The sequence below is a fragment of the Tenrec ecaudatus genome, chromosome 13 (genome assembly GCF_050624435.1).
Source record: "Tenrec ecaudatus isolate mTenEca1 chromosome 13, mTenEca1.hap1, whole genome shotgun sequence".
In the NCBI taxonomy this organism is placed as follows: Eukaryota; Metazoa; Chordata; class Mammalia; order Afrosoricida; family Tenrecidae; genus Tenrec; species Tenrec ecaudatus.
Window position 1 is genome coordinate 37,901,044 of NC_134542.1, and position 16,784 is coordinate 37,917,827.

Below are 16,784 nucleotides of genomic sequence, written 5' to 3' on the forward strand. Positions count from 1 at the left end.
ATGATTATACAAATAGAAAAATATTCACAGCAGAACTAGAAAATTCAATTAATATTCATTTTATGTAAACATTTTATATTCCCCACCTGTAACCCCATGACAAGAACAAACCCACGTCAAGCGTTCTAACTTAGTAAACTATGTTACAGGCAGAAAAACTTATACCTAAAAAACAAACACAAAAAAACCTTATACCTAATATTGCCATGATATTTTTAATTATAAAAGAATAAATATTATCTAAATGTTTCAAAATAAAGGTCAGGTAAATTGAAGCACTAGATCCTCACAACTGGAGAAATAGACATCATGATAAACGGAGAAAAGATTGAAGTCCAGGGTGTCCCTTTACTTGGACCCACAATCAATATGCATAGAACAGGCATCAGGAAACCAGACAGCACATTGCATCGGGTAAATCTGCTGTGCAGGACTTCTTTACTTTAAATGTGAAGAGCAGAGATGTCCCTTTGAGGGCTACATTGCCCGACGCAAGCCATGGTATGATTATTATTTTTTTATTGACCTTTTCCCAATTTTATTAGGATAAAATCTTTTTTTTTAATGTAAATACTTTTATTAGGGGCTCTTACATTTCTTATCACAATCCACACAATCATCCATTGTGTCAAACACATTTGTACACATGCTAAAATCAGCCATGTTATTTTAAATCATTTCCTATACATGTGAAAGCTAGACAATGAATTGGGAAGACCAGAGAAAAAGTGATGCCTTTGAATTATGGTGTTGGCAAAGAATATTGAAAATACTTTGGCTGCCAGAATAACTAACATCTGTCTTGGAAAAAGTCCAGCCAGAATGCTCCTTAGAAACAAGAATGAAGAGGCTTCTCTCACATACTCTGAACATGTTATCAGTCCCTAGAAAAGGACATCATGTTTAGTAAAGTCAAACGTCAGTGAAAAAGAGGGAGACTCTTGCTGAGATGGATTGCCACAATGGCTGCAGCCATGGACTCAAGCAAACAATAATTATACGGTGGGCTCCCAGGTGGGCAGTACTTTGTTCTCTTATACGCTGGGCCACTGTGAGTCAGAACTGACTTGAGGGCACCTAGCAATTACGAATGTTCACAGCAGAGAACACAACTGGATGCTTATTGATGAAATTAAATACTTTAGAATTTAGATTACAAGATTTTATACACTTTGAGTAAATGGTAAACGCCGTACACAGGGTTTTAAAAATTTTTAGATATTACAGAAAATCTAAAATGTTGGTTGTCTTGGTTATTGAATTGTAGATGATTTTTACTTGCTTTCTCTTTTTTCTGTTTCCATAGTGTTTTTTTTTTTAACCATAGTGTTTCTATAGTGGTATTTTTCATGTGATTTGTGCATTTTCTTTAAAGGAAATTTTAAAATATCCATTTTCTTCAATGTAAACATAAATACATTGAAGTAGTATTTCAATAATTCTTTTGTATTTGAATTTTTTTCTTCAAGTGTCTCTAATTTCTGTTCTAAGTATGACAGAATTATTGTAGTATCTTTGCAACTTTGTAAATTAAATAGTAGTGACATTTCCAAGGCAATATTGGTAAAGAAATTAGTAATCTCCAGTCCTAAAACATTATTTTATTGTTAGGAGTTTTTGAGAAACCCAGTAAATAACACCACCTTCCTCTACTTAAATCTAGAGCCAAGTGATAGACAAAATGGTTGGCAGGTGGAAGGGAGAACAAGACAGCAGCCGTATTGCTGACAGGCTGGATTGACAGGCTTCCATCTCTCAGTCTAGCGCAGGAAATGTGGGCTCAGATTGAAATCAGCAGAGCGGGCACTTGTCCTGAGGAGCGGTTGTGCAGTTGAGGGAAAATACTGAGACAGACCAACCATGCAGGGTGCTCACCTCTCCATGAAGCCGGGAACCAGAAGGGAGCGAATGTACTCTCCAATGGGCTTCTAGAACCTCGGGGCTAGCAAGCCCCAGACAGCACATCCATAACATGGGGGAGAGGTACTAGAGACACATATATAACAGAATAGGTTGGTACTAGAGATAAGGTGGTCGTTTAACCTGGGATGCCCCTGAACTCTCTCCAGGGGTAATGATCTAGGATCAGTATCTGAGGGAGTTGGTTATGCTTTGGCAGGGGTAAACAGTAGAGTCTGATTGCTCTTCAAGGCAGATAGCCTCTAGAATATAGTAAGCATCCAAGTGCTTGTAAGATTATCTTAAAAGCTGGAGATTGTGGGGATGAATTTTAGTCAAGTGCATGTGACTGGGATTCATGTCCAGTTCACAAATGTGAAGGCCTCCCTCCACGAGAGTCTTGGCCTTCCAGGCTCTTGATTAGCATAGAGAATTTATTCACATAAGCTCTCCTACCGGTCCTCAGTTTCCCACATTTTTTGGTTGCTGAATTCCACTCATCCATATGGACAGCGTGGGAGACAGGCAATTCTATATCCAAAGATCATTACCACATTATAATAGCCAGTTAAGAAATGAGAACCAATCAAAGGCAATTACTCTCTACCTGGGTATATTTGCTGTTGTTCACAGAGACCAGAAAGTGGTGGGCCAAAATGCCAGGAATATTTTGAGAATTTTTTTCTTAATGGAAATAGAGGAGGGAAGAAAGGGAATCATTTATCAAAATTAACCTCTACGTCAGAAACGCATTGTTTTCTTGTGTCAGTCAGTATTCAACTATTTTTTTTCCCTTTGGATTGTTATTTCTCTTTGAAAATCAACAATTTCAGGGAACCACTGGGTTATATGATACATACATACATATTCCTCATTTGAAAATTCTACTCAAAAAAAGAGCACTGGTGAGTTGAAACAGCTTCATAAAATTTGTTTAAATATTCCATTATCTTTTAACTTCATTTTTCCTTGAGCTTTTTGAAGCCCCCTCTACAAGCACTTCTAACATACTATATTTTTTAAGTACGCATTTTAGTACAAATTCAAAAATTATAGAACTGTGGAGTATAGAATAAAAACAAAGTATATTGATGGTAAATTTGTATAGACTTATATCATCATTTTAGGTTGCCAATGCCATGAAAAACTCACTACCATTTGATGCTCCTGATTCTACACAAGAAGGCCAGAAAGTCCTTAAAGTAGAAGTCACTCCAACAGTGCCGAGGGTGTCTCGTACTGCAATTACAACAGCTTCAATCCGTCGTCATAGATGGAGGAGAGAAGGTGATTATAAATTCTCTATAGTGCACTCATGTACTCCAATACCTATATCACTGTTGTTACAGACTGTATTAATCATGACATTAGCAACCTGTATAATCAAGCTAAAGCTTTTGTTGAAAAAAATAGTACTAGGAATGTGAATTTTAAAATATATATATTTTTTTCCAGACTCTGTGAGTCTTAAAGCAGTAAAAAAGACGAGGTTCACTTTTACTTTTTCTTAAACTAGTAATAAGACGAGGGAAACATTTTCTTTAATACGTTACCATACTGAAAAAAAAAAAGTGAATGTATGGGCATTATGGGAGAAACTATATAACTGGCCAAATTAAAAGTGTGTTATAAGTTGTCTTTAAGAGAATTAATTCTTGTTTTTATATTTTGGCCTTTGCTTTGCATTTTAGGGTTTTTTGGGGTGTTGTAAATGTTAAACCCAGCAGTATTTCGATAGGTGTACAGTACTTGAATTGTCGAGCTGTCTTGCCTAAGAGATATTAAGTACAATTTAATTATCCATATTTTCTGCTCTATTCATTTGCAAACCTCACATTGTTCATCTGCTACCTTATGTGTGTGCATTCTGTGCACACACATGTAACTATATAAATAGTGTTTGGTTTTATATCATATCCATGTTTACATTCTCTATCTGCCTGGGTCAAAATGCTTAGAAAAGAATAGAGCAGCATAAAAGCACTAAAATTTTATATGTTGAATCCCAGATGGCTTTGACTTCTCAAACGAGGCTGACTCGAGTATTCCTGGCTCCCCGATCCAACACGGCTCCACTGACCTAGGGATCAAACGTGTGCAAGAGGGGGAGGTGCTGGTGCGCAGGAGCCCTGAGCATGGCTCGCCGGAGCCCGACTCAGCAGCAGCCACAACAGAGGGTAGGACAGAGATGAGGAGGCAGAAGTCAGTGAGGCAGTTGATGGAGAAGCATCCTGGCTCTCTCTGCCCAAGCAGAACATCTTTCCATTCTAGTCTGTGTGTCCACTACCCCAGGGGGTATGTTAGCTTCTCCTTGCAAAGCACACCCTCCCTAATGCGTAGCACCAGGTCAGGTATAATCTTTATTTACCATTTGTGCTGGCCTGGAGTCTGCATCCTTGTGTGATCAAAGAACAGCTTGGCATGGCTACTAACAAGGTGGGAGCCTGTCTCCAGAAGATCTGCAAATGCTTGGAATTTTTTCATTACTGAGCATGTTTACTCTAATTCTAGGAAAAGAAAAAAAAAACGCTTCTAGTAGGCACGGACCTTGTTAGCCTTGTTATCAATTCACCTGATAATTTATTCTTTAAAAATCTACGGAGTGTGTTTTAAAACATTAATGCACTATCTTTAAGAAACTAGACTGAAAAAAAATAAACTAGACTGATTAAGAACCAATCAATTCATCTCTAATCCCAGGTAGCCAAGTAACACGAATTTCTATTTTGTTTGAGTAAAGTAAACAATCCATTCTTGGATCAAGTTGACTAGCTCTACGTAGATGTCTTCCTGTAAATGTGCTCTACTGACGCACACCACAGTTTAGGATTCACTGCAAGTGTGTTACACAGCTCCCAAATGAAATCAGATACATTCCTTGGAGGCCAGATATCCTCGAGAAGCAAAGTAACAAACAGTGTCAGTATCTCAGAGTGCGAATCTGCTGTAGTGTCCCGCCCTCACTTATCAAAGAGCTGCTCTTTGATGGGACCACGGTGTATGCTGTTCTATATACACTACTCATAAGACTCGGCTCTTTAAAGAAGGCAACAATAGGTGCCAAACAGTTTAATTATGTAGTGTCTTATTAAATAATAAACACTATATAATAAATTACTATTGTAAAATCTTTACATTTAGGGAATATGTCATGTAGTTCTAAAATAGGTTTTGCATTTTTACTTATTTTAAAAACAAAACATACATGTAGCTATTACCTCTATCCTTGGGGAGGTTTTTTGCTTTATTGGTACATTAGAAATTTGAGCATGCTCAGTAAGAATCTAAATCTGCCTAAGTCTCCTTTGCCCATTTGTCCATATTGACCTTCAATTCATTTAACAATGTTGCATGTGCATGACCGAGGGTCCCATAGAAGTTACTGCTTTTTTGCAGAAATCATTCCTTAAGTGGCCATCTAAAATGCAGCAAAAACATTTTTTGTTTTTCATGATCTAGTTTATCCTAGGGGTCAGTTTTATCTTGTCTGAACACAGAGAGAACACCAGTATATGTTGAACCCAGAGTTGGCCTACATTGAAAAAATTCATTTAACATTTTTGATGATTGAATGAGTCATAGAAGTGTGTCTGCTACCAATGTTTTATCGTGATGGAATATTTGTGCTAAATGGCAGTTGGTGAAACTATAGAAAACAGGTATTAAGTTAGAACACTTCTTTCAAAAGTTGAAGTCTTTGAAAAGGGAATCCAAATACTACTTAATTTTTGTATCTCCTATTAATGGAAAAAAGATTTGCTTTGAAGGAGGGAATTTATCTACAAAAAAACATTGTTTGAAATTTTCACAAAATTGTTTTACCTTTTAATCTAAATAAATTATAGCTTTACGTCAATAGAGGGCAAACTTATCAGTAAAGGCAATCATGAAAAGTTTGTTATAGAATTCTTTTCCATTATCTCTTCTCTGAGTCATGATTGGTATTTTTGTCATGTACAGAGAAATCAGCAAGGAAAATAATAGTTGTAACAATTGTCTTTTCCTTAAAGTTTCTTAAGTAGAAGCAAGAAAGTATAAAATCTATGAAAATTTTGGGTATTCTACAAATCGACTAGAGCATTTATATTAACATTAATAATAGACTTTTTTCCTTTTAAAAGAAAACTAGTTTGTGGTGTGATACTTTCAAATGACTTTGAAGTCAACCTTTAAAGACCTGTGAGACATTCGAGGGGGTACCCCCAAAAAACCAGAACTGCGCAGGGTAGAGTGGAGTGGAGCTTTTGTAGTATGCATTTCTCCTGCTAGGCGAGCATCCAGTAACTCTCTCTGAGTTAGTACACGTGCTGGCGTCTCCTGTAGAGGTTTTCTCTGGTCTCAGTGAATGTTTCTGTAAAAGCAGTTTCGTTTGAACCTCCTTATGGTTTTTTGTGTGTGTGATGACCAATTTAAGAGAACAGCATGTGGCTGCGAAATTTTGTTTTCTTCTCGGTAAGAATAAAGCAGAGACTGTTGTGATGTTGAACACAGCTTACGAGGACAGCGCTATGGGAAAAATTCAAGTGTATGAGTCGTTTTCTCCTTTCAAAAAAGGTGAAATGTCGATTGATGACAAACCTTGTTCTGGATATTTGTCAGTTTCCTGCATTTACTAAATGGAGTTTGTTCCATCAGCTCAGACAACATGTTAAGTTTTCTATTTAGAGGTTCTGAAAAGGCTGTATAACAGTGTGCAACAAAAAAAGACCTCAGTTGTGGCAGACAGGGGACTGGTTTTGACACCATGAAAACGCACCTCCTCACACAGCCATCTCAGTGCACCAGTTTTGCAAAGAACAGCACGCCTCTCTTGGCCCATTCACCTGACTCACCTGATTTCACTCCATGTGACTTCTTGTTTCCACAAATGAAGAGGGATCATGAAAGGACAGTGAGTTGAGGATGTAGAGGAGGTACAGAAAATAACGAGGGAGGTGCTGTCATCCATCCAGACAGATGAGTTTGAAAAATCTTTCCAGGAATGGAATTTCAGATTTGACAAATATATTAAGTATAATGGAAAGTCCTTTGAAGACGATAAGCTTGTTTTGTAAAAAAAAATTTAAGTACATAGCTTGGGGGCAGTGGAATCCGGGTCATTTGGGGGCACCCCTTCATATAGTGTCCACCTACATTTGCCACCTTTAGGGTTTAATGGGAAGTGTCTGTCCCATTTTAAGTCCCTGCTGCCATGCAATCAGGGCAGCCATGTGTGTAAATGTCACTCTGAAGAAATGAGCCTTATTCCAACAACCCCAGCATCATTAAGATATATGTCTCTCACAGATTGTCTCAAAATTAATATTACCTCATTTCATTAAAATATTTTTCATTCCTGAAAGCATGTTTCAACAAAAATTCAAATCAGAAAACCCATCTTGAAAGGTTGTACATATATAGGTTGAAATTGAAGAAAAGATATGAACCTATTGCCTAACTTTTTCCTGAATGTCAAGTAACGTTCTAATTTTTTAACCTTTAAAATAAAATTATTTTTAACCTGAGGATGGTGCCTCTGGTTAAAGTGTGCTCAGTATTCTGCTACATTTGTAGAGTAGTGGATTAATGTGTCAGGCTGCTAACTGCAGGGTAAGTCATTCAAACCCACCAGCTGCTCTGCAAGAGACAGATAAGGCGTTCTACTCCCATAAAGATTTACTGTCTTGGAAACCCAGAGACGGTTCTACTGTGGGTTACTGTCAGTCGAATCGAGTAGGTGGCAGTGAGTTTGAGAGTCTCTTGCATGGTGGCTTTTGTGTTTTCTCTATGGCTGTATTGCTTGGGCTTCAGGTCTGCATGTAGCAAGATGCAGAAGCTAGCACTGTCTCTCAGTCTCCTCTCCTCAGAGAATCACACAGTGATGTATTTCTATTTACTTCTAGTCTAATAGTGCTCATATTAGTTCTGAACTAGTAACTACTTTTTCTTGGGCATTTGGATTCTTTATACTGATTTTTAGTAAACAATTAAGATGATATCTGAATATAGTTTGAAGCTTTGGTTTTGAGGTAATTATACACTCTTCCTTTGAAGAAGGGGTTGAGAGAAGTGGTGTCAGCTGCTACTGTTTGTAGTTGGGGCATTTTCACATGGCTTTGCATGATAGCCGAGGTCTATTAGACTGCTGGATATAATAAAAAAGGATGCTTTTGCTTTCAAGATAATCTGTTTTATTCCTTTGGAAAGAAAGAATGATCCATATGAGAAAATATAAGAATACTTATATAATCTGTATTTCCAAGTAATATTTTCTTAAAATTGTGTTTTGTAACAGATTCAGGGTAAACCCTCTTGTAGTCTGGGGAATTAATTTAATGATATAATAAGTCACTATCTGTTTGTGAAAGAAGCAAATGTGTCACTTTCTAAGAAAATATCGATTGTAATGTTAGAGAATTGACTTTTCAGAAAACCCTCAGGCAGTCTGTATATTTCTGCTCTCCTTCCCACAAAATCCCAAGTTAAGGTTGCTTTGTTAACTACAGTTTCTCCATGAAATGTGATAGGGCATGACAGTGTTTTCATTATGATAACAATACATACTCATGATACATTTAAACATATGATCGTAATACATTATATGGGAAGTAGAAATCTTTGTTAGATGTTCTTGGGGTTCTTTAACCCTGCTCTCTGATAGTTAATATTTTCTTCACATTAATTGATTAAGAAAATATGGAAAACAACAGGCATGTCTATAAGACAAACTGTGATTATGAAGTTACTGGAAACTAGAGTTTTTTTTAGTTTTTAGTTAGATTTACTCAGTGTTCAAAGTTCTAAAGCAACATAGAAGCTGTTAGCTTTTGAATAAAAATGGCATTGTGGTTAATCAGAGTGGAGAGTGAATTTGTGTTGTAGTTCTGAGTAGCTGAAACTAGAAGGGCCTCTCTTTTGCATGGTCTGCCTTATGGTAGGTTCCAGAAGATATGAGGGAAAAAAAGTTTGACAGAATAGGCACCTCACATGGCCAAATTACTGTTAAAGCCATTCTGAAGAATGTTTTATTCTAACTGAAGTAATTTTATGTACCAAAATTTAGATAGTATAGTTTAAAGGCAGTTGCACAAGAGCATGGTAATTAAACTAAATAAGCAGAATGAATGCATATTGGAATTCTGTATAGATAGACTTTTATTCCCCTAATAAAACATTGCCAACCAGTAGCGAATATTACCCAAAAGATAAAGGCCAGCATTGTTATTCACAGCTGCTTCCTATTTAATTAACTCTTGCTGAGTTTGTCTGATTTGTTTTCAGGTGCTGAAGGTATAAATGGTGGAGGAGAGGAGTCTGTAAACCTGAATGACGCAGATGAAGGATTTTCTTCAGGGGCGTCCCTCAGCAGTCAGCCAACGGGGACCAAACCTTCATCCTCCTCTCAGAGGGGAAGTTTAAGGAAAGTGGCAACTGGGCGTTCAGCCAAGGATAAAGAAATAGCCTCTGCAAGCAAATCCCATGAGAGCCCTCGAGATGCAGTAGTTCGCAAGCAGTATGTACAGCAGCCAGCGGATCTTAGTGTAGATTCAATCGAGCTGACACCGATGAAGAAACACCTGAGCCTGCCTGCTGGCCAGGTTGTGCCAAAAACCAACAGTTTAACTCTCATCCGGACAGCCAGTGCTTCCTCAAGTAAATCTTTTGACTATGTAAATGGCAGTCAAGCGAGTACCAGCATTGGGGTTGGCCCGGAGGGAGCTACTAATTTAGCTGCTCATAATGCTAATCGTTATTCAACTATCAGTCTACAGGAAGGCCGACTAGGTCAAGCCGGAGAAAGTAAAGAGCTGCTCAGTCCAGGAGCCCCCTTAACCAAGCAGTCTCGATCCCCCAGTTTCAATATGCAGCTAATATCCCAGGTGTAGCTTTGACATCCTCTCCTCTCTGCTTACCTTTTAAACTGGACATTTCATTGTGCAAGAAGACACTTCATCCCACGTTGTGAAACTATTGGTCATTGTAATCAGATTTGATTTAGTGTAGCTATCTTCTTACTGTATTTCGTATGGAAACAGCAATAAGGTTTTCTTTTTTTCCTCCTTTATCTCCTTTCCACCTATTCCTTGTAACTGTGTTTGTGAAGCAGTATAAAATGTATGCCTTCCTTTCTCCTTGGGGGATGTGCAATCCATCGTAGGAGGATCAGTCCCATTTCAACACTGTGAGACTGAGGATATATTAGAGGAAATGGTGTATATGATCCCTATGAAATGATTCTTTGGTTTTGTTTTTTTAAAAAAAACAACAATGCAAAACGGGTTTGTTCTCATAATCTGGAGAACTATGAAGACTACTGGATCATATTTTTCTCTCTCAACCAGGAGTGCCTCAGAGGTTCTGCGGTGACTTTAGACTTGTCTGAGTCTGCAGTCGTTTTCTTGAGAAGCATGGGGAAAGGTGGCAGGCTGCTGTACATTTTCATCCAGTGCGGGTAGCTCTTATTTTCCCCATCTCTTTCCTTGTCTCCTTACCCTGAGGACCTAACGGTTCATGCTAAGTCCTTCAAATCAAGTTGGCCTCCTCTGGTGATTATGTAGTTGATAATGCACTTTCAGTGGCTCTATAGTCATAATTAACATGTCTTCCCTCTTCCCCACAAGGACATAGGGTCATTTCTGTCCTTCAAGTTTCAACAACTAACAAATCAGAGCATCCAAGGGGCATGTTCTGTTTCCCAGGAATGATTGACATGGTGCTGGGGGTTTGCTGGGAGGGGAGGGATGGTATTTGTTAGCTTGTATGGGAGTGTGTGTGTGCTAGGAAAGATTTTGCTTGGTTTTTATGTTGTTTGTTTTCCTATGTGAGTTGGTGATGACTGAAATAGAAAAAGTACATCTTCAGGTAAAGAGAGGGATTTCTCCATCCATTTTCTGTGGTGTCAGATAATTGGAGAAACCCTTTCAGCTGCTTTCTAGATGTACCTACACTCAGATACTTTGGATTACAAAACGTTAAGTCCTAGTAGGTCATATACGCCAAGGAAATACATCAGGGACAGGTCATTGGCTGGAAACACTGATGCTTCGGTGTTGACACATTTTTATAGAACATTTCTACCAGGGAGTACTGACTTAATTTCTCCTATAAGGACCACACTGCCTTTGTGTTTAATGTAATGAATGCAATTTGTGTACCTTCTAGTCATATATCTGCAGAAGTTTCTCATTTTTATAAAATTTTGAAATCATGCCAGTATGCTAGATGTTGAATGTAATATAAGTAGCATTTGGTAACTGTGCTAAGAAGCTATAAAAATTCATTATTAGTAAAGAGAAAAAATATATTTTTGTTCTGATTTGATTAGATAAATTTTCATTTATCTAATCAATTATCCATAATTTCTTCTGGATCTTAGACTCTGTGGCTCGAAATAAAGGTTTTTCAAAATCAGTGTGAGTTGGATGTTAAATTATCCTTCCATAAAACACATCAGGTCCTAAAGCGAACATACATTACTTTTTGAGACATAAGTTTAATTGCTTCAAATAAAAAATAGTTGAAGATTAAAAATAATCAGAACTATTAGTACTTTTTACATTTAGACATTTTTACTTTATTGTGAAAAATTATATACTGAATTTCTAGAAAGCAAGTATTCTAATTAACAAAGTTTAAGTTTACCAATTTAAATTATAATAAATTTTGATTAATACAATGAAGGAAAACAATTCCTTGTTTTCCCACACCTAAAAATTCCCCTCCTTTCTTTCTGGTTTATAAGAGCATTTTTAAAGGGGGTTTTCTGTTAAAATCTTTATAAGATCAATAGTCTTGTTTGAATTTGTTGATCTGTAATATTTTCAGCTCGTATGGAAATAAAACTAGAACCCGAGTTAGTATGTACAACTTTGCCAAAATCTGCAGTAAACTAAAAGGTGACAGATGATCTATTGATTTGTGTATTTGTATGTACATGTATGTGGATATATCACGAAAGTATATTTTAGATATCCTGTGCTGCTTTTAATTTGACTAAGGGATGTCATTTTTGAGGATAAACTACCTGGTTTGTTTAGGAGGACAGAATAATTATTTCCATTTCTGAAAATTTTGTTTTTACTGACATCTAAAACAGAATTCTAGTTAAGTCCCCTACCCCACTGCCTTTCAGCTGAATCCAACTCATTTGGTTTCTGAGGCTGTAACTCTGTCCCAGAGCAGGTCGCCTTATCCTTCTCGCCACCAGGTCCCTTTAATTCTAGGTAAAGCACACACAGAATATCTTATAACAAAGCTACAATTAATATAATTAGATTAAAATTCCCTTGTTTGTTAGATATTGTGTGTTGTATCTGTGAACTGGGTTTTGAAAAAGTTTCAACTTAATCAGTGTGTATGTGTATATATTTTGTATGTATACCTTCTGGTAATGTTTCATGATCCTATAATATTTGCATTTGATTCTTTTGGGAATGCGACTTAGGACCAATGAGAAATATCTCTCTTAGTTAAAACTTTGCATTCAGATCCTTGGAGCAGATGTCCTATATAAGACTTAGTTAAAATGGAAGAAGTTAGTTTAACAAGCCAAGGTTTTCAATAGTCATTTGCATTTAATTTGAATTAGTTTGAGATATACAGCAATGCTGTTACAAATATTGACCTACAACATTCATCTTTATCCATTAATAAGCTTTTGTTTTTCACTTTATAATTTCCATTTTTATAATGTCCAGCCATCTTTGAAAAAGTTATTTAGGGATAAAGTGCTTGTTTTCTATAATAAAACTTATTTTGACTTCATCTGTACTAGGATGGATTCAGGAAAAGACGTATCTGAAGGCTGTGGAACACCTGACATTATAGTTAAAAATCACACTGCTAGAAAACAAAGTAAAATGTAAAGTGAAAAATTGAGTAGAAGAGATTTATTGTAAGATGAAAATATTTTGGGAAGCTAGGAGAGGAAATGATTGTAATGTTAAATCCTGATCTTTGCCACCACCTTGACCCTCCCAATTCACTCGACTGTGCCTATTATTATAGAATCCTAATTTTTGAGCTAGAAGAAACCCCAGAAATAATCTAGGTAGTCTCCCAATACTAGTCCCTTATCCATCCACCCTCAGGAAACTGAGCGTCAGAGGTTGTGACATGGTCCTGGTCACATAACTCAGAAGCAGAGCCAGAATCAAACTCGTCTCTTATGTAATGCCTATCAACCACCCACTGCCTCCCTTTACGCGTACTACAATAAATGGTACGTGGCTACAGTTTATTTAGTTCTAGTCTTATAGCTGATATTACAGCACGATAAGAAAAGTATTCAAAATGTTGAGTAAAAAAATAGATAGGGAAGTGTTGGGAATGTAGGTATCTACACAAATCTAAGGATAGATTTATTGTTCTTTGTTCTAATTTATGCCTTACTATTTTCTGTCAGATAACATGTATGTTGCCATCATATTATTGATTTTATTTCTAAGAATTTATTTAAATGTGAAATAAAACCAATGAAATGGCTTTGATCAGTGTTTCTAGCCATTTTAAAGTAATTTTTGAAACACACAGCTTTCACAGTCACCCAGATGATGAATTAATTGTATTATTGTACAATGGGATATTGCAAGGTGAACATTAAACAAACTTCATTCCATTAGTTTCTAATGTAGAAAGAAATTGAACCTTATACTTGGTGCAGATAGGAGTGACATTTCTTTATATGACTGGAAAAAAGCTGTATGTGTCAAGCACATGATTCTGTAACAGAACAGTGACCATGTCATCATTTAAAATATACAAGGAGTCTTTTAAAAAATTCATGGGTTTTCCATGAACATTTTGAAGTGGTCTTGTATGTACCACATAAAATGTCTTAAATGTCTCAGCTATATAAGCTTGGTATTTCTAACCTGAATCCTCTAATTCCACTTAGTAGCATTAAATTAATTATAATTATTTATTAGACACTGGAATAGTGAGAATAACTTTTAAATTATTTCATTTGCACATTTTTTGGTAAATATTTCAATGAAGGGTTTTGTTTTACTTTGCTGTTTCTACCTCACTTAGTGAGGTTAAGTCCATGTTTGAGTCCTTTAATTGTTGACAATCAGTTTTCTCATTTAATTCTCTGCATATTCCTTTGTAAATAGTAGGGCGGGGTGTCTGTTTTTAAGGTTAGTGTGCTATTTATGCCAACACTGTCAAGGAGATCTCTGTGTTTCTGATTTTGAATTACAAAAAAATAAGTTTTATGTTTGTTAATCAGTATTTCAGTTATTCCTTGTTTGTTTGTTTTAAGTTTAGAAAAAGTTTAATAGGCCAGGCTGTGGGCAGGAAATCTGTAAGCGTAAGGGCATTTTGATGCCCTGGCTCTGGGAAACAGACTTAACGTGAGACTTCATCTTTCAAGTTAAGTAATTGCTGTCATGTTTCAGACCATTAAGTTGTTTGAGACACTTTATTTGTAATACTTTAATTTTTTTTGGCCCCCACCCCCTGCATACTTTAATTTTTTTAAAGTGAATTTTAGAAACATTGTTTGAAAACCAACTGGAAATCATTAAATATTAAACTCTAAAGAATGAGAATACTTCCCCGATTATAAATAGAATGTAGTACCTATAGAATGAGTCCCCGGATCAGTAATTTTCCATTGCCAAGGATGTCACTTTGATAATGTAAGATAATGTGCTCTGTGTACCTATCATATTGGCACTGAAAATCCAGAGTCAGCCACTGTATATTTCACAATGTTAGATTTGTGGGCATGCCAGAAGTTGACGTGATTATTCCAAACCCTTAGAATTAGAGGAACTGTCTCCACCCAACCTTCCCCTGCCCATGTAGGACTTTTCCTTCTAAACCTGTCTATATACCATAAAATATGGGTAACCTCAATCTCTTCAGTATTTTTGGTTTAGAATTATCTTAGCCCTTAGTCACATAAAAAAAATAGACACAAGAGGAAACTGATCAGCATGCAGTGTTAGCAGGCAGCTGAGAACGATGTGAAATAACTGGCAGCATAGGAAAGAAATGTAGATTCTCTTTTGCTTCTGAATGTTGAGAAAATGTTTTTGTGAAGTTTGCAAGTTAAGGAACATTCAGTTGACTGTTGTTAGGTTTAATAGGGAATTTATCCCTAAATTTTATTATTAAGTGAAGGTTAAATAGTCTATTTTTTTTCACTGTATTCTGGAGGTAGGTCTAATAAATGCTTTTCTTTTTAAAGATTAATTGATTATTCGATCTCCAGTCACAGAATTTATATCAACATGGATTGCTCTATTGGAGTGTTATTATCAGACAAACTTCTGTATATCTCCACTGATTATAAAATTTACCAAAGAAAATGTATTGACCAAAAATAAATTTATTGAACTAATCTCTTTCATCTAAAAGCTACTTTCTAACCCTGATGGAAATAAATATGAAAAGATCCTTTGACCCTTAAAATAGGTGCACGACTAGCTACAAGGTTTCACTTTGACATTTTATAAAATAGGTATACAACTAGCTACGAGATTTCACTTTGGGATTTTATGATACCAGTTAGACATCAGTGTTTTATATTTCCAGTAAAAAAAGAGTTAAGTCTACATATTCCTAATGGAACATTTTCATGTCCCGAGTCAAATGAAGGATTCTAGTGAGTAGACGTGTAATTAAAGGGGGGGGAATATTCTAAAATTGGCATGTTGTATGATTTTATGTTTTAATTAAGCGAGAAATTTTGGAAATGTACCTCTTTAGGTGGGCAATTTAAGTTTTCTAATATGAGTAGAATTGGTTAAAATGGCACAGTTTAGTTACATACTTTATGTACAATATTACTATGGGTGTTTTTTCCTTGACAGAAAAACATTTGGGTTAAGAAAAGCTAAAACAATAATTTTGTAATAGGAAAATCACTAAGCACTAAAGAACTTAATTTCAACTATTAGATGTTGACTTTTTTGAAGACATGAAATATAATGTATATTAAGTGATGTCCCAAACAGGTTCTGTGTATTATATTTCCGTATCAAGTGATAATTTAAAAGTTATGAATGTATTGATCAAGCTAGCTTGAAAAGAGACTATTTGCTAACAATTACTAATGTTGGGTTTTTAAGTTTATCATCCAACTGAATTGAGAGAGATGCTCCATGTAGTATTTTAACATTTGTAATATGTTCATCAACCAATTTATAGTGAATCTGGTTCATACTCTATAAAAATTATCCTAGCTTTTCATTTAGTGTGACTGGTTGAGTAAAACTATTTTTACCATTCAAAAGTTATTTTCCCACTATTTTTCTCATTATGACTCCTCCGAGCTTACAATTCCTGAAGGATTTTTACTACTTTGGCATTATGTCGTGTGATCCCTGTCACGGTGGACAAATAGCAACAACTATCCTGCTCTCATTTGTTTGATCATAGGATATGGAATTTACAGGAAAGCTCTTCTGTTTCACCAGCAACGTATAGCTTGGCATAAACTCAAGTATTTGGAAAATAGTGCTGGTGAAAAATTGAAAAGGATAGGCATGCAGAAAATATGATTTCTACTGAATGATGTCCTTCCAATTTAGGACTAGTGAAGACTTTCATTGTTTTCAGAGCTAAAGGAAAAAAAGCCTGCACATTTAAGATCGTATTTATTGGTGCATGTAAGCCATTATCTTAACTGTTATTGAACTGGTTAATCCTGTTGATTGTTGAAATGTGAAATGTAGTCACTGTTGACCTTGTAAATAAACTGCCAGAAATGAGAAAATATTTTAAGTTATTGTAAATAAAGATGTATAAAACTCAATATCAGTCTGCAATGCAGAAATATATCTAAGATGTTAAATATTGTGCTTCTCAAGATATGTAATTTCCCTAAATGTATCTAGTTACATTAGGAATGTAAATTTTCTTTTGTACAGTATAAAAATACAGCTTTATTTGAC

At 35.8% G+C, this 16,784-nt stretch overlaps 1 protein-coding gene across 5 annotated transcripts in view; it reads left to right on the forward strand.

Annotated features, from left to right (window-relative positions):
• HYCC2 (hyccin PI4KA lipid kinase complex subunit 2) overlaps nt 1–16,784 on the forward strand; it is a 100,811-nt gene extending 84,027 nt beyond the window's left edge. For 4 of the 5 annotated variants that reach the window (XM_075530403.1, XM_075530404.1, XM_075530405.1 and 1 more), the window contains 3 exons: nt 3,027–3,186; nt 3,909–4,076; nt 9,160–16,784. In XM_075530403.1, coding sequence (XP_075386518.1) covers nt 3,027–3,186; nt 3,909–4,076; nt 9,160–9,764 — 933 coding nt within the window. In that variant the 3' untranslated portion in view covers nt 9,765–16,784. The remainder of the gene's footprint in view (nt 1–3,026; nt 3,187–3,908; nt 4,077–9,159) is intronic. The other variant, XM_075530406.1, reaches the window with a different exon arrangement.